Genomic DNA, 23,558 nt, shown 5'->3' with positions numbered 1-23,558 from the left:
TCATCTGCTCCTATTACTCGATTTAACCTGTAAAAAGTGGCTTGAATAGAGAAGCAAGCCCACCTCCTAAAAAGATCCTGGCCTCTGGGAGACACAGGACAGGGCTTAAGGTGTCTGCATGCTACTGTCTCCAATTTGTCCCCAGCACTGCGATGTCACTGCGATGTCCCTTGAATACCACCAAAAATAGCCTCAAGCATGGCCCCAAAATGAAGCAAAAAAAAAAAAAAAAAAAGGACTCACTAGCAATTTTGTAAGTATTGAGATTTCTGAGTACTAGTCCCTCAGGCTAGTACAGAGCCAGCACAGAGTAAGCACTAAAAATCTTTATACAATTGAAAAAAGTACTGTTACTTCCAAGTACTTCTAATGCTTTCCAAGGAAAGAATTATCAGAAAAACTTCAGAACATTTTCAAATTCCCAAACAGAACCAAGGATTCACTAATACTTGAAATTAAGTTTTAATTTTTTTCTAGTTAGCCAATAATCAAAATCACAATCACATGCTCCGATTCTCTGTATTTGGTGTTACTGTTTTTTACAATATTTGGCCTCTTTTTGGAAGTAAAAATTATTATTGAGTATGCTATGAGCACTCTACTTCATGTTGAAAAATACTGTCACTGAATCACCCAAAGAATAAAATCTTGGTGGTTGCTCAAAAGACTAGAGTTCACATATAATATGCGGGAGGCCTGATTCCTTACACCATATGGTCTCCCAGTATCAGTGGGAACAAAAACTGAGTACCATCTTAGAAAAAGCTCCCCCAGCAGTAAAAGGTGTGACCTCTAGGATCCCAAAACCTGAGCTGAGAGACCATAAGGCAGTTTAATCCATGGCACCAGACCTTCTCCAGTCAAGTCATTGCTGGGTGTAGCCCTGAAAGGCCCAGGCACTATCAGGCCCAACAGTACACCTTGACATTGAACCATTGACCCCCTTGGTACACCTTGACATTGAACCATTGACCCCCTTGGCTGACTGAATATCCCAGAAGGGCGCCAGGGCCTCTTGAGTATTGTGTGGGAGCCCCTCATTCCTGCCTCTATTCCTAACAACAACAAAATTCCAACTTTCCTTGATTTAATAAAGAGGTATTAACATTGTACCAAACATGAAGGTACTAAATTAATCTAATACCGTATCAGACACCTCTGTATAGCCAGGATAAGAACAGTAAAAAAAAAAAAAAAAAACTGACATCGAGTCCATCACCAGTTCACCAAAAGCAAGCACAGGAAGTCACCCACCAGTCAATGGTAAAAGAAAATACAAGACTGAATTAAGTACCATTTTGGTTTAAGATGGAAATAATCTAGGGAAACAAGGGTACACGGTCTACCTATAACGAATCAAGCTATCTAATCTCTCTTGGCAAACAGACACAAAGCTCTGAATCTGAACCGACATAACGGCTCCTGGCAACCTGCCAATGCTGAATTCCTTCATCTGGCATCATAAAATGATTTGTCTGTCGCATTTACAACTCCAGTGTCTCTGGATTCAGCTACCCGCTGGGCACCCCTGGCAGATTCCCAGCAGAACACATCTGAACTATCATTACTGTCAGAACATGTGCACTTGACAAGCGCTAGCGAAAAACTGACACCCATTTCTTCGAGTAATATTAAATAACAGCTACAAAGTGCTGCTATAAAGGATTATCAAGTCCTTGCTGTAAGGGTTAACAAATAATCCTTGGTGTTCAATGGACAGAGGTCAAAATGTCACTTAATTTACCTGAGGTCTCAGAGGTGTCAAAGGTGAGTGGAAAGTAGACATGGTGCCAAACTGAGCAGCTGTGGTTCACAGAAAAAGTACCCTCTGTGCTTGGCCCCTCAGCACATATGTGGGAAACACAGGGATGCTTTTCACATGTGCTGCTAATTAGAGATCAAATTCCATCAGCACCTTTGCCCCCATTAAGTCTCATCAGAGATGTCTTCCAACCATGGGGTTTCCAGAACTGAGTTGTAACTTGCTCAGGCAATTCTTAGTTGCAAAGTTTAACATTCTTCCAGCCAGAGACAGGAGAAGTCAGGAAAGACTGAAGAAACAGTACAGAAATCAACTAAGATCAAAAAGGGAAATAATTCATGGCATGTGAGAGGTCTAAGGGTATTTCAGCTAAGGGTGCTGATCAATTTTAAGTTAGAAATATATTTAATTTTCCAAGTAAGACTGATGTAGCTGTACTGCCCAGCACACTACGTCTCCCCATCTACCTGATTCTGGAGCACACCTAAGCCTACAGAATCTCTCCTCACTACACCACCTCTGCAGGAGCCCAAGAACACCAAATACCCCAGCCCTGTGAGAAATGTGGGTTGGAAGCTCCTCGATCCAAATCTAAAAACAACTTCACTGAACAGAAGTGCTTTCTGATATCCAACCCTCAACACTGGTATTTTTTTTTTGGTTTTTGGGTCACATCCAGCATCGCTCAGGAGTTACTCCCAACTCTACACTCAGAAATCGCTTCTGGCAGGCTCAGGGGGACCATAAGCGATGCTGAGATTCAAACCACCATCCTGCATGCAAGGCAAACGTGCTACCTCCATGCTATCTCTCCGGCCCCTCAACACCAGTATTATTAAAGACCTTTGCATAGTAAAGGTTCTGAGGCTACATCATATGTATTATTTTCTTAGATTCATTTCCTTCCTTCAGGAGCTTAGTTATTTTTAAATGTCAACTTTTTGTATGAACCCTTCACTGCCTTACAAAGAGTTGCCAGTACATCAAAATCAGCATCTCCTCTCCCTAAAAAAATACACCTCACTCACACCTGTGTAAGATTTCAGTTGAGGAAATGCCATTTAGGATACCTATTCTTCATGCAGACAGACTCTGAGCACAAAGGTCTTCTGGGACAATATAAATACAACAGTATTTGTAACATATGTGTAAATCTACATGCATGAATACCACCCTTTACCAAGGCTGACAGGACTTTTGAAGCAAAAGAGATACCATCAGATATCTTCCCAGGGAATGAGAATAGTTTGGAAATTTTGTCAAGGGTTTGTTGATTCTTGAGGCAGCCTTGTAGGCTATCTTGAATCATATATGTTGAAAAGCAGCAACTCCTGAGCAGAATGAACAGGGTGAGAATAAAAAAGCACATGCAGAGAAGCAAAGATGGAAGCCATGAAGCTCCCTAGTGAAAAGAATGAACATATCAGCTGACAAGATGCTTAGGGATGTCTGGATCCAATTTCTGGCTCCAGTCCTTGGTGAACTCTGATTACATTTCCTGCACTTGGGACTTGAGAGAGATCGTGATCTTTGAAATACATGATCCCACTTTTGATTAAAGTAGCTTGCAACCATGATAAGCTCCACTGAGTAATATATATTCCTGACATCACACAAGAAGGGTGGGCCAAAACTGTTATTGCTGAACGGGAGGAACAAATCCATCACTTTGCAACAGTTTCCTTGAAGCATAACTTACTGCTCACTCATCATTCCTGAGTCTTGTTTTCAGGAAAGAACTAAACTATCAGTTTACAGAACAAACCCCACACCACTACCATTGTCCAGAACTATTCCAAGAGAACTCAATCCCCAACTCTGTTAACGAATACTTTTTCTGCACATAAGAATTGTAACATTAACACTGTGTTCCGCTTTTCTTTTCTCTAGGTACTTGACTCATTTCAATGTTTAGGTTTTGTCTTTTCTGTTTGAGGGTCACATCAAGTAGTGCTGAGGCAAGAAGGTAGTAGGAGGCAACCATTTGATGCTAGAGAAGGACTCTAGGCTTCTAGAATGTATAGATAGTATGTGTACTAGTTTTGTGAGATCTCCAGGCTTTTGGGTTTGTCTTTTTCAAGTGTAATAATTACTAAAGTATGTACTAGGAAATCCTACAATTTAAAAGTATGAATATGAATTGCATGAGGCAGGGAATTAAGGCTGTGCAGCTTGGTATTCCCAACCTCTACAATACCCTGCACAATACACTAGAAAAGTGGAAGGATGAAGAAGTAGAGCATCACCGTTAAAAAATACAAAATCTTGGGTAAGATTTAGGTTATCACTCAAATTTCTCTTACAGTCTTCTAACATTTAGGTACATTCTGAATCTACTAATCACCTCATGAATCTTAATTCTCTTAATAACCCTCCCCAAAATAGCTTTAACATACTATTTCCCCTCATTTACACTTGGTGAAAACTAAGCAACTGTTCCAGTTAGCAATTCCAAATTTAAACCCTAATTCCTGTGAAAAAATACTTCTTGACAATGATTTTGTGTCGTTGACCAAAAAATTTGGTCAGTTTTGAGATGAAGTAAGAAAGTATTTTATAAGTTGTTAGCACAGTGCCAGACAGCGTAAACTGCTCAATGAAAGGTTGCTATTATTATTAAAGTTACTTCCTAGTTAGTCTACAGTGAGATGTTTAACAGAAGAACTTTTGGTTCCATAAATTACACGTTCTCTGGAAAACAGCCATTTTCAGTATCTAAGCAGCCAAAGTAAAAGGAGAAAATTATAACCAATATTTATCTTGGATATGATCTAAATTCTCCAAAAGGGAGTAGCAAATAAATCTTTTGATAGCTTGAAAGCAATGATCATGCTTAATGTTAGGGGGCGCCATACTGCTGTAGTAAATTACCAAACCACTTCCCCAAATGGGCTTAGGCTTTGGCCGACTTTTTATGTTTCAAAAAAAAAAAAATAATAATAATAATAATAATAATAAAGGTAAACAAATTCTGACTAGCAACAACTTTTCTGACAAGGTGAAACCCTTAATAGTTCCTTCCAGGGAGGCAAATATTGAATTAGGATGAACGCACTATTTATGATTAGGATTATACAATTAGGATTATGCATAATTAGGATTAAACAACTAAATATAATTCCTCCAAATTTACAGTACCTAAAAATGGTTAAAAATAAAAAAGGGGGGGCTGAAGAGCTAGTACAGCAGGTAGGGTGTTTGCTTTGCACACAACCAACTGGGTTCAATCCCCAGCATCCCCAAGCCAGATTCCTGAGTGCAGAGTCGGTAACCCTGAGTATTATTGCCAGATGTGGGCCCCCAAACAACAACAACAACAATGATAATAATAAAATGAAAACAGAGAGAGAAACTGGCTGAAATGGATGGATGAAAGGCATTCATCATGACTAGTCTCTCCACATTTATATTTGAAATTTCCCAAATAAAAAGTACAAATAAATGTTTCTCAATAACTTAATAATTCTACCTTTTAAAGATTTCATTTTTACTGAAAACCTGCTTAAAGGATAAAGCAGGAAACTTGAGTCGTATACCTCCCTTGGAAGCAGATCCCAAAACAAGACACTCTGGGAAGGAAATGCAAAAAAGAAAGGTTTAATTTGAAGTGATACCAATAAAATTCAAACAAGAAACCCAAGTCCATAGGACATTACTTGGGAAACTTTTTTACTCAAGCAAGTCAAGTTGTTTTGGGTTTTTGTTGTTTTGGGATTTCATTTTTGTCTTGACCCTGTTAATTGTTTGCTTAGCATGTTTTGCATTTAGTTCTACTTAGTCAGAGTATCCTGATCCGAGATGATTTTCCTTCAGAATAGGAATGAAGAGTTTTAGTTCAAACAGTCAAAGGAGAGCTAGGATTTGTCTAGAATTGACAAATAAAAGGTGTATTTTCTCCTTTTAATTTGAAACGTAGCTTCTGAGAGGGTTGGCTGAAACATTGTTCCTTCTTTTACCCCCAAATGTAACCCATAATTGAAGCATCACATCTAGAGATCTACCTAGATGAACACTGCTTTTTATTTCACTTCTGAAATAAATATTATTTAGCCTCAGACCACATACCACTGTTCATTAGGTTATATCTACATAAAAATGCTTAACTTTCTAATATAATATGTTTCTGGCAGCTATCTCCCACATAATTCTGACCTCCCTCCAGCAAACTATGAGTTTATAAAACACAGAGTAGAAATTCCTCACACCAGAGTTGAAGAGACACTTTCAAAAGTCATCATCCTTCCAGGTGGAAGCTCCTTCACTTGGTGAAACTAGCTGCTTCTTCCAGCCTCCACCCCTGTATGTAAGGTCATCTGATGCAAAAACCAAACTAATCTATTATTCTGAGTGAAGTAAGTCTGAGGGAGAGAGATAGATGCAGAATAGTCTCACTCATCTATGGGTTTTAAGAAAAAACAAAAGACATTATTGTAATAATGCCCAGAGACAACAGAGATGAGGGCTGGAAGGACCGGCTCTCTATGTGAAGCTCACCACATAGAGCGCTGAGTTTAGTTAGAGAGATGACTACACTACTTCTCATGACAATGTTAATGAGTGAAAGAAGTAGAATGTCTGTCTAGAATACAGTCTGGGGTGTGGGGAAGGAGGGAGATGAGGGACATTGGTGGTGGAAAGGTTGCACTGGTGAGGGGGGGGGGAGGTTCTTTTTATGACTGACACCCAACTACAATCATGTATGTAATCGTGGTGCTTAAATAAGGAAAAACATTTAAAAACTAAAGTAAATAATAAAAAAAAAAACTAATCCAGACTAATGGCTTTCTCATTTGCCACCAAAGTGATGGGACAGTCGAGGAATACAGAAACCTTAATTGAGAGAATCCAGATAACTTCCTTTCATATTAAAATTTAGAGGCATGCTTTTATTTGTCTCCCCTTCATGATTAACTTTATTTGTGTTGGACTAATAATTATTCGTTCAGAGATTCTATCCAGAGTAGTATCTATTCTATTCTATTCTATCTGCCTGGCTTCCAAGGTATAGACAGTATTATCAGTTTACTCCTTGTCTATTCATCTGCCTCAAACCCTTCATTTTCTCATGTTTCCATTCTTCACCTCTTGCCCTTTATTAACAATCGTAGGCTTTTATCACAGAATCAAATCTTAACTTAAGAAATGCTACATATATTGTTTTTAAAAGGTTCATAGGTCAATGTTCACCTTGCCTCTCAGGCTTTGTCTCAATCTTCGTCTCAACTCTGTTGGGAACTTTTCTACCACACTGTGATGCCCCTTGACCAGGCCACAAAGAAGTGCAAGTCATTCAAAACTGCCACTCAGGAAAGCTGACAGGATTAATTTAACACTGGTAGAGAGACTGAATGACTAGGCAATCTCAAAGCCTTGTCTGTTCATCAATGGCTGCACAACCATGTTTCTACCCATCTACCTATAAATGATTCCGAAACAAATCACACCAGGGGGTCACTTTGGCCATGTGAAGAAAAACATGCTTTCTGGTCAGAGGAACTTGACACCCTCTCATGATCACTTAACCAGCTGTTTGAGGTAGTTTTCCTCTATCATCTCTTAACTGATAGATAGGAAGTCAGGTCTGGCTCAGAACCACAGAACTTTCCCAGTCAACTGTGGGTGTCGTATCCTTGGTAAGGATACAAGGAGCCTAGGGCAGCAATTAGGAGAAGGGAGATATACCCTTTCATGGGCCAACTCTCTGCAAACCTGCCAACTCCCAACAAGCCAAGTGCCACACTCCAAAAGCCCAGCTGTCTGCAGAGGGTATTAGGAGTGCTTCTGCTGGAACCCTTCTGTTCTGAGCACAATCCAGAGGAGCAGTAATGAGGGGCTTGGGGACATTTAAATTGATGTGTTCGCACTCCGCACTTCAACAAAGACGCAAAGCTTCTCATCACTCCAGGGTGACCTTTCGGGCACCTACATCCATCTCAAAGTCAAACACCAAGCTCGGCGTGTCCGGATTCCACACCCTCACTCCACACCCTATTTCTAGGCACGGCACCCACACTAGCAGGTTCTTCTGTTATTGTGTGCAAGGGGGATCCAACTTAGCCCGGGTTGGGGTGGAGAAGCGGGGGCACCAGACTATACTTCTTCCGCTGGGTTCGAAACTAAAGTTGGCTGGCAGCTGTGCCCGGGCCACACCGCCAAGGGCTACTACGAGATGACATCCGTGCTCGCGTGGCGCGTCCTACCTTGGACCTCTCCTTGACGTAGTACTTGCCCAGTCGGCTCCCGCAGCACAGGACCAGCCTGTCGAGAAGGGACAGCAGGAAACTGATGGCCTCGCAGCCTTCCTCGTGGCCTCCGATCCACGCGATCTGGTCGCCCCGAAGGTGTCGCTTGGAGACGCCGGCGCGCGGGCCCGCCAGCTGGCCGTCGCGCAGGACCCCGTCGCCATGCAGTTGCTTGACGCGCTCCAGGACGCAGTCGCCCACCACCTCCCCCAGGAAGTTATCCAGGTAGCAGAAACCGACCGCGTGCAGACACGGCACGATGTACTCCAGGGCGATTTTCTCCAGATCCAGCCTCATGCTGTGTCCCAGGGGCATCTCGCGCGCCGCGCGGCGCTTGGGCAGCTACCGTGGGGACCGCGAGCGGGCTCGATCCCCGCGCGCCGCCGGGACAGTGAGTGGCCCGGGGGGTCCGCGAGCCGCCGCCGCCGCCGCCAAAGCCCCGGGAAGAAGGGAAAGTTGCACGCTCTCTGGGCAGAGGGAAGGCCGCAAGCGGGGACCCCAAGTGTGGGCTGCGGGGGCTCCGCGACCCAGCGCCGGACTGACCCAGCGGAGAGTCGGGGGAGCCCCTCTGGGAGGTGAGGCGGCGGCGGCCCCGGGCCGGGAGAGGCTGAGGCTGAGGTCCGGCCCCGGGAGCCGGTGGAATCGGCTCCCCGGCCCCGCCTAGGCTCCGCCCCGGGACCGCCTCCCGCGCGCCCGGCAGCCGGCCTCCCCGCAGCCAGCCAGCTCCGCACCGAGAAGCTGTGAGCAAACCCCGGCCCGGCTAGTTTGCGCCCCCGGGAGGGGCGGCCCATAGAGGGGATTTTGACAGTGCGGACGGTTTGCATGTTATTTCTGCATACAACTCCCCGCAGCAAACTTTGAAAACCTGGAACCGAACTCCGAAAGTATCAGCGCACTGCAAGCCGCGCTCTCTGTGGCCTCCAGTGTTGGATTGTTTTTGAACAAAGTCAAAAGCACAGAGGAAGAGTGATCTTGGCTCACCTGGCTCTTTCCCTCACCCGCTTTTCCTTTCCTGAGTTGGTTGAGGTCTAGAGGTTCAAACCGCTCCAGAGTGGAAGGAATCCGGTTTTCAGTCAAACTAGCATTTTTCTCAACTCTGTTCACTGAGGGTGTGTGTGCACAATAGAGAAATGCTGGGGCTTCACTGGCTGAACCCCAGAGAGACACAAATGTGTTCTCAGTTACAGTCCAGCTTCTTAAGACAAAATGTTTCAGAAATCTGTCTTCAAAACCAACCTCATGCTCTGTAACAGTCAACATGGCTATGCGCCCTTTTCCCCAATGTCTTTTTTCTGAGTCTCTCTCTCATCTCACTTTTCCCACAAGAACTTGCAAAAAACATGAAAGAGCTCAATGGGTGCAGTACCTGCCTTATAAACATATAGGGTGTCTAAACAAACCCTTGAAATGGCATGGTCCCCCAGTACTGAGCCTAAATGTCACCCCCCCTAAATCAAGTATGAGAGAGAGGAGAGAGAGAGAGAGAGAGAGAGAGAGAGAGAGAGAGAGAGAGAGAGAGAGAGAGAGCTGAGAGATAGTAGAAGGCAAATACAAGGTACTTGCCTTGCATGCAGCAAACTCTATTCTAATGCATGTCAAGCACCACATACAGTCCCCCCCAGTCAGAGCCAAGAATAACCCTAAGCTCTCCCTCCACTCCCCAGACCCTGTGTGATTCAAAAAATCCTCAAAAAAAGGAAGAAAGAAATTTCACTTAGTGGGTGGTTTGAACACCACTGGGAAACTTCTTAGTTTTCTGAAAGCATTGTTTTTATATATAGTTTTTCTGTCCAAATGAATACCAAGGATCAGAATCAAGGTCATATTTATAAATCACATGCAAAGCCATTCCCAGGGCTTTAATTGTATAGAAACTTTTATTGTTGTAAGATGAGAATTGAATGTACAAGTTGTATGTGTGTGTTGCCACATTCAATGGTTAGCAGAACTCAAGAGACCCAAATCAAACTATGTCAGTAGCATGAAAGCAAGTCTCAACCTGACTCCAAATTTTCCAGCTGGGAGTATACTACTTTTAAGGTCAGATGTTATTTGTACCAAATCTGCCCTTTTCATTCTGACTTCTTTCAGAGCCCTCTCCTCTCTGCCATTATGAAGAAGTGTGAGCAGAAGAATGGTGTGCAGACCAAGATCAGAGTAGAGCATGAAAGCAACACATGAGAAATATTTCAGAGGGGACGGGGATGAGTGGGCAGGAAATTCTGGTGAAACATCTAGTAACACCATGAGAGTTTCTTTGCCATAGTTTTTACCTGAAAAACACCAAATTCAGCAGATGTTCAAGTGGGCTAAAACTTATTTTTCATCTTCTAAATTCCCATGGCAACTCAGTGACAGGGGTCCATCCTTGAATTACCAATGCCTAATAAATAGTTGCCAAGAACCTATTTTGGACTCTGATGCATGGTGGACTTCAGACATATCTGGAAACCGTCTTATCTAATAGCCGACCTGAAGGAAGAGGCCTATATGCTTGAGGACTGGAGGATATCCTCAGAGAGAGTTCTAGATGAGAATGTTAGGTTGTTCAACAGGGTTGAGGCAGAACCTCCGTGGGGCCTTGTGAGGGGGTCTGTGAGGCTCTAGAAAGGGGACTTGTCTCCTGGTTCTTCTAACTGAAGTCAGGGGAAAGAGTTCTGCTTCAGAACAAGACACTGGAAGTAAGCACTGGAAGGGAGGGTGTCGGGTTGCTTCAGAGAATGCACTGGAGAAGCCAAAAGGAATCCCTTTATCTCTCTTTCCAGAGGCTTATTAGATGGGCTAAGCAGGACCTATGCGACTGATGTGGTGATGCGGTCTGCATGTAGCCTAATTGCCATATCTTAGGACTATTACAGTTTTGGGCACTGTATTTACAAGAAAGTTTAAAACATAAAAGTCAGAACAGGGAGATGATTGATAATCTTGGAGTTGGCTGGAATATTTTTCCTACCCAGAGGGTCTTTATTTATACATATACCTATAGAGTTACAGGAGGAATTATAGTGGATCTGAAATCTGTAGGAGTGGGGGAAGAGAGGGTAGTCAGGAAAAGACAACAAATTACCTACTCACTTCCCAAAATAAACATTTTGACCCAGGGTTTTCAATTGTAGGAGTGGGTGCTTCCAACTACAATGGAAAGAATGTACTAGTAGTAAGATAATAAAACTCTGGTGAGTCTTGTTGTAACTAGTGCAACTGTGTAGAAGGTCAATAGCCTTAATCTGTCAGAGATTGCTTTGGTTACAAAGTATGGGTAGTTTAAAAAGATACTCAATCCCATACTGCTATGTCTGTTTGGCTAGGATACCTCATCATCTATCCAGGACCTCTTAATCAACCTAGGTTACCAGCCCAGGTCCTTGGCGGAGGAGCCTGTGATACTGGGGGACCTGGCTGGAAGCACTATGTGTGATCCCAGAGGGGAGTAGTGAGAAGTTGAGTGGACACTTTAACTAAACATCAGAGTGGAAACCCCCAAGCTAATCATTCGAGTACATTTGTTTTTGTTATTTATGGGTTCATTTATGTTGTGATCATGAATATTAAAATGTTCTTGCTAATAATAACTAAAACAAACTGATTTCCTCATAATTTAATTATGACAACATTGTCTTAATTAAGTGCACATCTGCAGTTTAGATGCAGATTTCTAAATGTGAGTCTGAGAAGCTGATAAAGAAGGTTATTGGATTTCTTTGCCTTGGAATTGGAACTGGGAGAAAGACATGTAGTTACAGAGTCCCATCCTTTTCCTAAGATAAAAACTCTCCAGATGAAGAGACCTTGAATGATTTTTCTATGTATAGAGTTTCTGATACTACTAAGGATATGCTTCAAACACCTTTATTTCATCATTTCAAAAGAAAACCCCATACTATTAAGCAATTACTTCCCAGTTTCTACCAACTCCAACCACTGGTATCAACTGATCTATTACCATTCTCTAAGGTTTATGGATTCAACCCTAGATATTTCCTATAGTTGTATTCAGGATATGTGGACGTGGTTTCTCATGCACCATGTTTCCCATGATCATCTTTCTTGTGTCATGTATGAGTACTTTGTTCCTTCTAATGGCTCAATCACTTCCATTGTATAGATGCACAAAGTTTGTTCCTTCAATCATAACCTTACAGATATTTAGTTTGTTTGTACTCTTTGGTTATTGTGAACAGTAAGCATATGTTTGTAAATATTTGAGTACCTGCTTTCAGTTCTTTCAGGTTTATAATAAAAGTGGAATTTCTGAGTCATATGGTAACTCAATATTTACTTGAACTATGAAACCACTTTCCATAGCAACTGCTCCATTTAAAATTCCCACCATTAACACAGAAGGGTTCCAGCACATCTTTTTACACTTACTATAAAAAATGTCAGAATTGTGGGGCTGGAGAGATAGCACAGTGGTAGGAGGTTTGTCTTGCATGCAACCAACCCAGGACAAAAGGTGGTTCGAACCCTGGCATCTCATATGGTTCCCCGTGGCTGCCAGGGGCAATTTCTGAGCACAGAGCCATGAGTAACTCCTGAATGCTGCTGGGTGTGACACAAAAACAAAAACAAAAAAACGGTCAAAATTTTTTCTGCCTCTTCAACATCATGCCATTCTTAAGAAACTCTCCCTCCAAACTGTTTCTTGAACACTTTTTGTGTTTAGTTCCTTGTCTCATGAGTAAGAGGTTTATCATAACATTGCACATTTGATATGCACAAAGCTTATCTTATTTATCAACCTTTTTTGTAGCATTCTAAGACAGTGCTAAAAGAATAACAAACATGACTTTAGTTAATTTTTATAGTTAATTTTTAAGAAAGAGAGTTACTGAGACCAAAGGATAGTTCAACAGACTGGAATGCATGCTTGGCATGCAGGAGATCCAAAGGTTTGATCCCTAGTACTGCATGATCCCCTGAATACTAGCAAGAACAGGGGTGGCGAACAAGTTCGAAACAAGGAGCCAAAATTTTAAACTGTGAGAGTCAGAGAGCCACACCACGCAGTGACCTGCCAAAACAGACAAACACTCATACAAAAGCATCTAATTTGAACAATAATATATTAAATACATATTGCATTTTGCCATTTTGAGTGAGGGTCAAAATTCTGTTTGCCACCCCTGAGCAAGAGTAATCCCTGAGCACAAAACCAAAATAGCCCTAGAGTTATTTCATATAGGATCCCCAAACCACAAATAAATTACTAAAAATAATAAATAAATAGAAATAATATTATTCTCCATTACAAACAAGAAAACAAAGGAGACCTAGAGACACTAAAAGAACTTACCCAAAGTAAGCCAATAATAGAATATAACACTGCTGGATAAAATCTGAGCAAATTCTCATAGACAATCCAGTGATACCACCATCCTTGGTATTTATCTCCAAAACATAATGACATTAATTTTTATTTATTTTTAATTAATAGTCTTTTAATTGAATCACTGTGAAACACACAGCTACAAAGTTGTTCATGATTGAGTTTCAGCCAAACAATGTTCCAACAGCCATCTCTTCACTAGTGCACATATCCCACTACCAATGTACCCGAGTTTCCTTCCCAGACTCCCCCAAACTGCCTCTATGGCAGACATTTTTCTTCTCTCTCTCCCTCTTACACTCTTTTCATTTATTTCCTTTTAGACACTGTGATTTTCAATATTGGTACTGAGTGGGTATTATGCATATCACTTTATCTCCTTTCAGCACCCTGTTCTTGTCCAGAGTGATCATTTCCAAAATCATTGTCATAGGGGTTCCTTCTCTGCCCTAACTGCACTCCCCACTCTTTGTGTCAAGCTTCTTACCATGAGCTAGTCCTCCTATTCCTCATCTCTGTTGTCTTTGGTATTATTATACCAAATACAACAAGTAATACCAAAAGTATTTGGTATTTTATACGAAATACTTTTTTATTATACCACATATTAGTATGATCATTCTATGTCTATCCCTCTCCCTCTGACTCATTTTATTCAGCATAATACTCTCCATATCTATCCATATAAAAGCAAATTTTATAATTTCATTTTTCCTAACAGCTTCATTGTATTCCATTGTATATGTACCATAGTTTCTTTATCCACTCATCATCTGTCCTCTGTCACTTAAGTTAATTCCAGATTCTGGCTATTGTAAATAGTGCTGCACAAAAACATTAATTTAAAATTATATGTACAGGGGCCGGAGAGATAGCATGGAGGTAAGGAGTTTGCCTTTCATGCAGAAGGTCATTGGTTCAAATCTCAGCATCCCATATGGTCCCCCGAGCCTGCCAGGAGCGATTTCTGAGCAGAGAGCCAGGAGTAACCCCTGAGCACTGCTGGGTGTGACCCCCAAACCAAAAATAAAATAAAATAAATTTAAAAATTATATGTGCGTAGCTATATTCACTGATGCACTTAGAACAATGGTCAAGATATGAATACCACCCAAATGCCGAAGTACATATAAATGGATCCAGAATTTATGGTACATATACACAATAGAATACTATGCCACTCTAAGAAAGAACAAGATCATGCAATTTTCCACAACATAAATAAAACTAGAAGATATCATGCTAAATAATGTTACTAAGAAAGAAAGGAATACAGAATGATCTCTCTCATGTGAGGATTTAAAGATATACATCAAGGTAGCAACAAAGAGTCAATAACAACACAGTGAGAAAAGTGATCCACACAATTAAGTCAGAAGGTATTGAAAGAGTCCTTGGGAGAGAGAGATGGGAACATGTGTGTTGAGTATGGTATTGGGATTGTATGCATACAAAACCATAACTAATAGTATGGAAAATCACAGAACCTCACCTAACATTAAAAAAACAAAGCATTTTTGCTGTAAAATAACTATATGTAATTTCAATAATTTTTAAATAAATAATTGATGCCATTGCTTTGTCAAAAATGTTTCCAAAAGGTTTATTTCCCTAAATAATCTGGAAAATTACATTTATTTCTTTTTTTTTTTGAGTTTTTAATGTTTTTACACATATGGTCAACTTTTTGGTTTTCATTATTCTGTTTTGCATAGAACTTAGCTGTAAACTTAAAGGTGTCCCTCAAATCGAACAGAAATGCTACATTGAAAATGATATCGAAGATTGTGAAGTTAAATAATCATTTCTTTTAAGCTATTTCTCAGAATTTATTCTAATTATAGTGAAATGAGTTTATTTTGAAAGATTAAAAATATCTGAGAGTTCAATGTAGTTAAGATAAAAGGAAAATTATGTTGAGCCACTTGCAAGGCAGAGCAATATTTTACCCTTAAGTTATTCTTTTTTTGTTATAATTCTTAATTAAAACACTCTTATCCTGCAAGGACAAATTTAACTGGCATATCTTATGTTTATTAGTAAGAAGGTAGATAAGCAGAGCTTACCATAACTGATTCAGTTGATGTTAAGAATAATCTTCCAAACTACATGTTAGGATTTGCTTCTTATTTCGTTCCAGTTATGCCCAGTATTTCCAGGAATCCCACACAAATCCACCAATGTACAGTATGTTGAATGAACCGGGTGTAATGAGCCACACCTCAGACCACCAGGTTCCATGGCTCATCCCTCAGCACACAGAAAGAACATCTAAATGGAACTTCTGAACCAACGTTGTGCCTGAAGGTTTTATGCTTGAGCTAACTGCTATGAATTGTGTTTAGAGCAAGATGCGTATGATTATGCCAAATTCCCTATGGAGCTGAGCTAGCTTTTTCCTTTCATATCTAAGGAGACTACAGAGAAAGTAAAAGTGGATAGGGTGATTGCCTTGCATGCAGCAGACTTGGGTTCAATCACTGGTACTACTGATCTTTACAGGAGTGATCCACTGAGTGCAGACAAGAGTAAGCCTTAAGAACTGCCAGGTGTGGCAAAATGTTTTAAAAAGTAACATTCTATTACGTTCTTAATTATTCCAAAGCATACCAACATGTTTAAGCCTATTTCTCATGCTCTGCAGCAATGTCAGCTGTTTACAGATTCTCAGAAGCACTATCAAGAATATTTATTAATATTTACCAAACTCAGTTGTTGTTATTGTTTAAGTGGAAAAGTGTCTCAAAAAGCATTTGCCCTAGGTAAAACCCTGTCCTTGATCATAAAATTAAAGCAGCATCAAGCAAATGTTAATACAGAACAATTTACAGAAACTTTTGGTTTTATAAAGTCTTTGTCAAAGATGCTTCCATTTATTAGAACTTCACCTCTACATGTACTTATTTTAAATGACCTTTATATTTTAGAATTAGTTAACATTTTCAGATAAGTTGTAAAGATTTATACCCTATACTCAGTACTCCCCAAAATGACATCTGGTGTAGGTATAGTGCATTTGACAATTTCTGAACCAATATCGACATATTATGTATTCACTGAAGTCATTCTTGTGTTCATATTTCTTTTGTTCCTACTCAGTGACCTTTTCTTTTCCAGAATCCTATTGAAATTGTATAGTGATTGAAGTAAGTAGACAATGTTTTCGAGGACGTGTGTACCAAGTCAGTCCTTTCAGTCTTTATTCCTGCAGAACTATTCATAAATTCCCAAGAGAGGAAGGAAGGGCTACCTATAGAACATGCTTTCCTTCTGCCCTTCCTGATGGCCCACTGCAAAGGCCCAGGCTAGGGGCCCTTTCCACATAGCCAGAACTCTGGAATACAAAAGGTTGATTCCAGCCTTCTTTTCCTTCAGGCCTGGACATGGTAAAGGAACTGCTGAAGGCCCAGAGACCCTGGGGTTCACTTTCTAATAGAACTCACTTTAGTCTACCACAAACTTTCCTATTAACTCCAGAGAAAGGATGTAACTAACCTGAGGTCATGGGTCACAAATGTCAGTGTTCCTTAGAATCACCTGACAAGCTTGTCTAAATATATTTTTCTGGGCCTTACCCCAGAGTTGCTCAGCGGGTAGGTTAGAACAGGGTCCAATAGCTTGCATCCCCAACAAGATCTCAGGAGCTGTCTCTGCTGATTTGTTGTCCACACTGCTAGATCTATTTTTTAAATCAATAAATCCCTGGCATTATCTTAATGGCCACTGGTCTTGAGTGGGGGCTATTAGGAGATGGGGGAGGAGAATTTAGCCAGCCTGATCCAATGGCCTTAGGCCTGGGCAACACATTAGAATCACTTGGGATGGGATCACAGAGATAACACAGAAACTAAGGCACTTGCCTTGCCTGCAATCTCTTTGGCTAAACCCTGTTCTAGTATAGGTTCTAGTAGTGACTATCATTCTCTAAGCATTGTCAGGGGTCACTACTGAAAATGGAGCCTGGATTAGACCCTAAATACTGCTGAATGTGGTCAACCACTCCATTCCAACCCCAAATAGAATCACTTGGGAACTTTGAAAGTTTCCCCTTGTTGAACCCCACTCTAGAGTAATAAATGTATTTGTAGAATCAGGTCTAGATATCAGCAATTTTCAAAGTACATAAATACTGGGGCTGGAGTGACAGTACTATGGGTAGGGAATTTACTGTGCATACAACCAACCTGAGTTCAATCCCCAGCATTGCCAGGAGTGATTCAGGAGTGCAGAGCCAGAAGTAAGTCTTAAGCTCATATGCATTCCAAAAACCAAACCAAAAAATAAACAAACAAAAACTCAAATACTTCTAAAGTAATAAATGAATAAGCAAAGAGACATAAAAGAAATAAGTATTTGATTACTATTAAGCACTCTGGGAAGTTTTTGTGTTTGGCAGTACTGAGAACCACTGGATCCCTGAACTGAAGAGAAGAATCTATATTGAAGGAACAAGTCTATTTCTTTTTCCCACTGAACACTGCAGAAAGGAAGCTGGCAGCACCATGGCACCTGGCAGCCACAGAGTCTCAATGAAGGCAGCCAAGTCTCAGGATGAAGCTAACACAAAGAAAGGCAGCACAGAGTACTTAGATAACTTAGGGCCTTAATGGCATCACTGAGACACTTATCTAACTATTCCTGGATCCAGTGTGTGACTCTGGGCTTCCAGTTATGTGAGACAGACATCCCCTCACGTTTGAAGCAACACAGGCTAATTTCCCTCTTGAAAGGGTTCTGATCTTCTTCTGCACCATTTAAGCCACAGTTGCAGCTGCTTACATACAAAGGCATTTGACTTGATTACCCAGTAGTCATGACAATTTATCTCCTTCCTGAAGACCCTGTGTCTCATCTCAGAGTTGAGACAGTGCTTCTGTGCACCCCAGGGATGTGCTTATCTCTTAGAAGTCCAAGAGAGATGGGGAAAGCAGAGCCATCTAAGGTCATTTGTGGCTAAAGCTTCTCCCCACTACTACACAGAACACTCCCAGCTCTGAAACAACTGGTGATGTTTTCTTTTTCTCAACAAAGAAAGTGGACAGGGTAAGAAAAGACCTGGAAATTCGCCTTATGTTTAATTAAATTGATTTCTTTTCTCTTTTTTACCCAAAGCAAATATTCTCATGAGAGTCAGAGTCTACCTTGAAAATAATCTTTCTGAAAAAGATTCTATCTCTTCTAATTGGAAGTTACAAGTTATGCTTTGTAAGCCATTTTCTTAAGTTGCAAATATAGTTATAGGCAACAATGCCTTTTTTATACTTAGAGTATGGACGTGCTAATAGGACATAACTATGCAACATCAGAAGCTCTGTGGGAACAAAGCAAACATCTCGCAAATGCATAAGGCATACATTGAGTACAGTGAGTTGCAAAAATGAATGTAAAGCAAGAACCCCTTGTTTTAAAAAACAGAGGGAATAAATAAATGTTCAAGATTATTGGATGGGTTCTTTCTACTGAAAACAAAACTTTAATTCTTCTGTGGGGCAGTCATTGACTCATTGGAATTAGGTACCATTCCTGCCATTCTGTACCCTGCTCTGTTGAAAGTGACTGGAATCTCATAAATTTCCCAGACTCCTTTGACAGCAGTCCCAGTTAAATGTTACGAGTGAGAAAATGGATGAAATGGAGAGACCCTTACAAATACTAAAATCTTCTTTTAGTGGTATGGTAGCAAGCAGCCACTGTGAACTCCAGAAGCCTTCAGCAGTTCCAGGAATAGCTTCACTGGTTGGGGCAGTGGCCAGTACTAACAGCATCAGCAGCTTCCACATCCACTCCTGGACTCCAATACTGATAATCTCTCCACCTTTCATTCATTCCCTCAGACTCAGGATCCAAACTTCTAAAAGATGCATGTCTCTTGTTTACCAAACCTTCTACTTTATTCCCCTCCAACCTTCCAACATGTTTAACTGAGTCTTTCATTAAATCCCCTCTTCCTAAATTGTCTTGACTTCTATTTTTCTAGGTGGATACTGATGGATAAGTTCACTCTCAAATCATTTCATATCTGATATTCTCCATACACTCAACTTCTACATGGAATTCAACACATTTTCTCAATGCTACATATAATGTATTAGTTCAACTTTACTTATATTTCCTATCTCCATGGCCAGTTTTGATCCAGACCATAATCTCCTTTCACCTACATTCCTGAATATTCTTCTCTCCTTCTCCGTCCTTTTTTTTTTAACCTCCACTCTTATTAAGTCACTCTCAACCCAAAGATTGGGGCAATCTTCCTTCTGTAGACAGAAATAGGATGGCATCACATTCCTGTATAAATCCTCTACTTTTAAAACAAAGCCCAAATTATTAACAGGGCCTTTGAGCCTCCATAATCACTGGATCTCCTCTTCACACACTGTGAGCCAATGACACTACTCTTTCTTGAAACAAACCAAGCTCCCTTGTCTCAACAACATTACATATGTGGTATCTTCACCTGAGAATACTCTTTCCCCTGATATTCAAGGAGGTACATTCTCTTCCTTCAATCATATTTCTTCAAAAGAAAATGGCAAAGGTGGGCATTGTCCACTTCAATTCCTTGTTTATGTTCTTCAGTCTCTATCCAAACTTAACTTGCTATTTGTTCCTTTGAATGGGTCTGTTAACTTCATTCTTCCAGAAGACTGAAAGCAGAGCTATGCCCACCATAGTGTTTCTTGAGCCCACCGTATTAGTCATATGTTCAATTTACACTCTACAAAAATGCTGTATATTTAAAGTTTTCAATATATATGCACAGAAATAAAACAAATGTGCCCTATTTCCATAAACTCTATTGGCTCTTAAAATCATGTTTTCCTAAGAAATAAGCCAAAAGTTAATTAGCATCTACAAAGTAGGCAAGAGCAAAATACAACATTTTGGAAAAACACACCAAATGGAATAAAGATAAGAACTAAAAAGAAAAAATCTTCCCAAGTGGTAGTAGCAAAATATCCTACCAAATTTTATTTCATTTACATTCTTCTTTTGATTAATCTGCTTTTGCCTACATTGATTTAAGTTCATTAGCTTAAGCTGATTTAGTTATCCAGCATGGGCTCTAAATCACTTTGAAGGCTCTATAAACAAGTAGAATTCCACTTAGAATCAAATTTCTTTTTTTTTAAACTTTTATATCTCCTGCTTTCTTGTATTCTTCATTGAGACATTCAATGAATTCAAGGCAGTCAAACAGTCAGTTAGTTTACAAACTTAGTGTGTACCTTTTGTTGACCAGCTACCACACAAAGTGCAGGAGGCATAGGTGAACCAGACAGACAGGATTCCTGTACTTCTCAGACCAACAGGCACAGGATACTGTCAGCTAGAAAGCACACAACTAGGCACAATAATTTTAGGTAATGATACAGAAATGTAAAAAAAAAAAAAAAAAAAAGCCTGACACAGGCATAAGACAGGTGGGGTAGGGACACCATCAAGTCAGCAGTGAGAGAAACTTTCCCTGAAAAGGCAATGCTTGACCTGAGAACACCAATATCAAAAGGATCTGGCAGGGTCACACTGACAGCTCAGAATCCTTAAGGAAGGCGAAAAAAGTATGATGATGTCTTCCCTTCTACACTACCTCGGGTCATACAAAATTAGACAAGGAGAGGGGTGCTGGTGTTAAGCAGCTAAATCTGAAGGGAAGCACTAGAACGTTAAAAGTTCTGAGTTGCCCAAGCTTCATTACTCCGACCCTGTGACAAATGCTTGAATGTTTTTAGAGAGATCTATCCTGAGCACAGAGCCAGGAATAGCCCCCAAGCACTGCTAAGTGCTTCAAAATAATACAAATAAAAGTTTGCTTTGGTGGCTGTTTTGAGAAAGGCTGACAGTGCTAAGACCCTGGGAATGAAACACAAGTGTTAGAGAGGACCCAGTCTTTTAGAGTGACAGCAGTAAGGCATTACTTTGCTGAGAGCATTCTAGGTTTGCTAAAAAAAAAAGGGGGGGGGGCATCTCTGAAACCTTCCTGTCTTCATTTGAGAAAAGTTTCTGTTCTATCTCAGGTCTCTGGAACTAATAGCTCTTCTGGTTTCCAGCTGTCTTGAGAGTTCCTGGACCTCTGCCTGGCCTGGAGACATAAGGAGTACATTGTGGGTGTTGGTGGCATTCCCAGCTTCTCCTCGAGACCAGCTGGTAGAAACTAGAGGCAGAAGACTGAGTTCTGAATTGTTCCCTCCCTGTGATTCAGTTTTGCTCATGCACCTGACTTTGTGTGTGCTTCCTTTCCCTCCCCAAGCTGCTTCTGCCTCCTCAGGTGAGCCACAGCCACAGACCTCTTAGGCCCAGACAAGAGCTCTGCTAAGGTGTGGCACCTGGTCTGGTGAGCTCCATCTAAGTATGCATTAGCCTTCTTTCTGGGGCTTACTAGCTCTCCCTGGGTAGGAAATGGAATAAACTGTGAAGTGCAACAGAAATTGGATTTTCTGATAATATTTCCTTTATCTAATGGGGCAGGTCTTTTGATCTGAGTATACCTCTGAATAGAACTATTTTCAAGATTCAGTTCCATTTTGGGGGTGGGGCATCATGAATGGTGGTACTCAGGTTCTGGCTCCGCATTCAGGAATTACTCTTGGCTGGCTCTGGGGTGCTAGGGATTGAAGCTGGGTCAGCTTTGTACAAAGCAAACCTAACAAAGAAAATACCTTATAAATAGCATTGTACTGTCATTTCGGCCCCTCCAGGGCCGGAGAGATAGCATGGAGGTAAAGCGTTTGCCTTTCATGTAGGAGGTCATCGGTTCGAATCCCGGCATCCCATATGGTCCCCCGTGCCTGCCAGGAGCAATTTCTGAGCCTGGAGCCAGGAATAACCCCTGAGCACTGCCTGGTGTGACCCAAAAACCAAAAAAAAAAAAAAAAGTTAATTGCCTTCTTCAACTAATTGTAGATTTGAATAGAAATCCTCAGGATGAAGACTGCCTGAATGGGAAAGCAAGTCAGATGAAAATAGTCTGAGAGGTATCTCAAAATGATATTAACAATAAAAGAGAAATCATTATAGTCTTTATGCTACTTTTATTCAGAGGGAGGGAGGAAGGAAGGAAGGAAGGAAGGAAGGAAGGAAGGAAGGAAGGAAGGAAGGAAGGAAGGAAGGAAGGAAGGAAGGAAGGAAGAAGGAAGGAAGGAAAGGAAGAAAGAAGGAGGGAAGGAAGGAAGGAAGAAGTAGGGAAGGAGGGAAGGAAGGAGGAAGGAGGAAGGAAGGAATGAAAAAAGGAAGGAAGGAAGGAAGAGAAGGAGGAAAGAAGGAAGGAAGGAAGGAAGGAAGGAAGGAAGGAAGGTAGGAAGGAAGGAAGGAAGGAAGGAAGGAAGGAAGGAAGGAAGGAAGGAAGGAAGGAAGGAAGGGAAGGAAGGGAGGGAAGAAAGGAAGGAATAAAGGAAGGGAAGAAAGGAAGGAAAGAAGGAAGGGAGGGAGGAAGGAAAAGGGAGGGTAAAGGAAGAGAATGAGGATGGGGATGAAAAGAAGGGAATGGTGGGGCCGGAGAGATAGCATGGAGATAGGTCATTTGCTTCGAATCCCTGCCTCCATATATATGGTCCCCCATGTCTGCCAGGGGTGATTTCTGAGCGTAGAGCCAAGAGTAACCCCTGAGCGCTGCCAAGTGTGACACCCCCCCAAAAAAAAAAGAAAAAGAAAAAGAAAAGAAAAGAAGGGAATGGAAGGAAAATATGGAGAAAGACAGGTATTTAAGAAAAGTCAAGGCATCATTATTTAACTAAATACATGGGAAATTGACTCTATACTTCAAAGCTTTCTGTCTCCTTAGCATTGAAAAGTAATTATTGCAAACAAACACATAACTTCACATTTTGATTTATGAGACTAATCTTTCCTGCCACCCAGGTTTATTTCCCTTCCCTGAAAATGTTTACAAACCCCCACAGCAGCCAGTATTTTCCAAACAACTGGCACAAAAGAGGCAAGGGAAATACCCAGATGATTTTTCAAAGATAAAAACTGCTCAGAGCTGCTATTTAGAGACACTACCATCTTCTTACTAACAATAAGCAAAATAGCAGCCATGTTTCAAATGAGAAAAAGGAAGAGTCAAGGATAGGAACCTGTGTTAAAGTGAGCAACTGCCTCCAGCTCAAGGCCTGGGGAACCAAGCAGACAAAGAATGTAGGTGACCTGGACTCTAGCTGCAGGAGTTCATCTTCCTTTGAGAGGGAGAATGGTTTAGCCTCAGAAGGGACTTGCAGTGGGGACT

General features: G+C 41.0%; 1 protein-coding gene across 1 annotated transcript in view; it reads right to left on the bottom strand.

Annotated features, from left to right (window-relative positions):
* The window catches only part of EGLN3 (egl-9 family hypoxia inducible factor 3), a 29,008-nt gene extending 20,356 nt beyond the window's left edge, over nucleotides 1–8,652 (bottom strand). Inside the window, exon 1 of the mRNA XM_049766837.1 lies at nucleotides 7,963–8,652. Within this exon, the coding sequence (XP_049622794.1) occupies nucleotides 7,963–8,319 (357 nt within the window). The 5' untranslated portion in view covers nucleotides 8,320–8,652. The remainder of the gene's footprint in view (nucleotides 1–7,962) is intronic.
* Nucleotides 8,653–23,558: the final 14,906 nt, after the last annotated feature.

The sequence above is a fragment of the Suncus etruscus genome, chromosome 2 (genome assembly GCF_024139225.1).
Source record: "Suncus etruscus isolate mSunEtr1 chromosome 2, mSunEtr1.pri.cur, whole genome shotgun sequence".
NCBI lineage: Eukaryota > Metazoa > Chordata > Mammalia > Eulipotyphla > Soricidae > Suncus > Suncus etruscus.
This window is presented reverse-complemented; position numbering and strand designations above follow the sequence as displayed.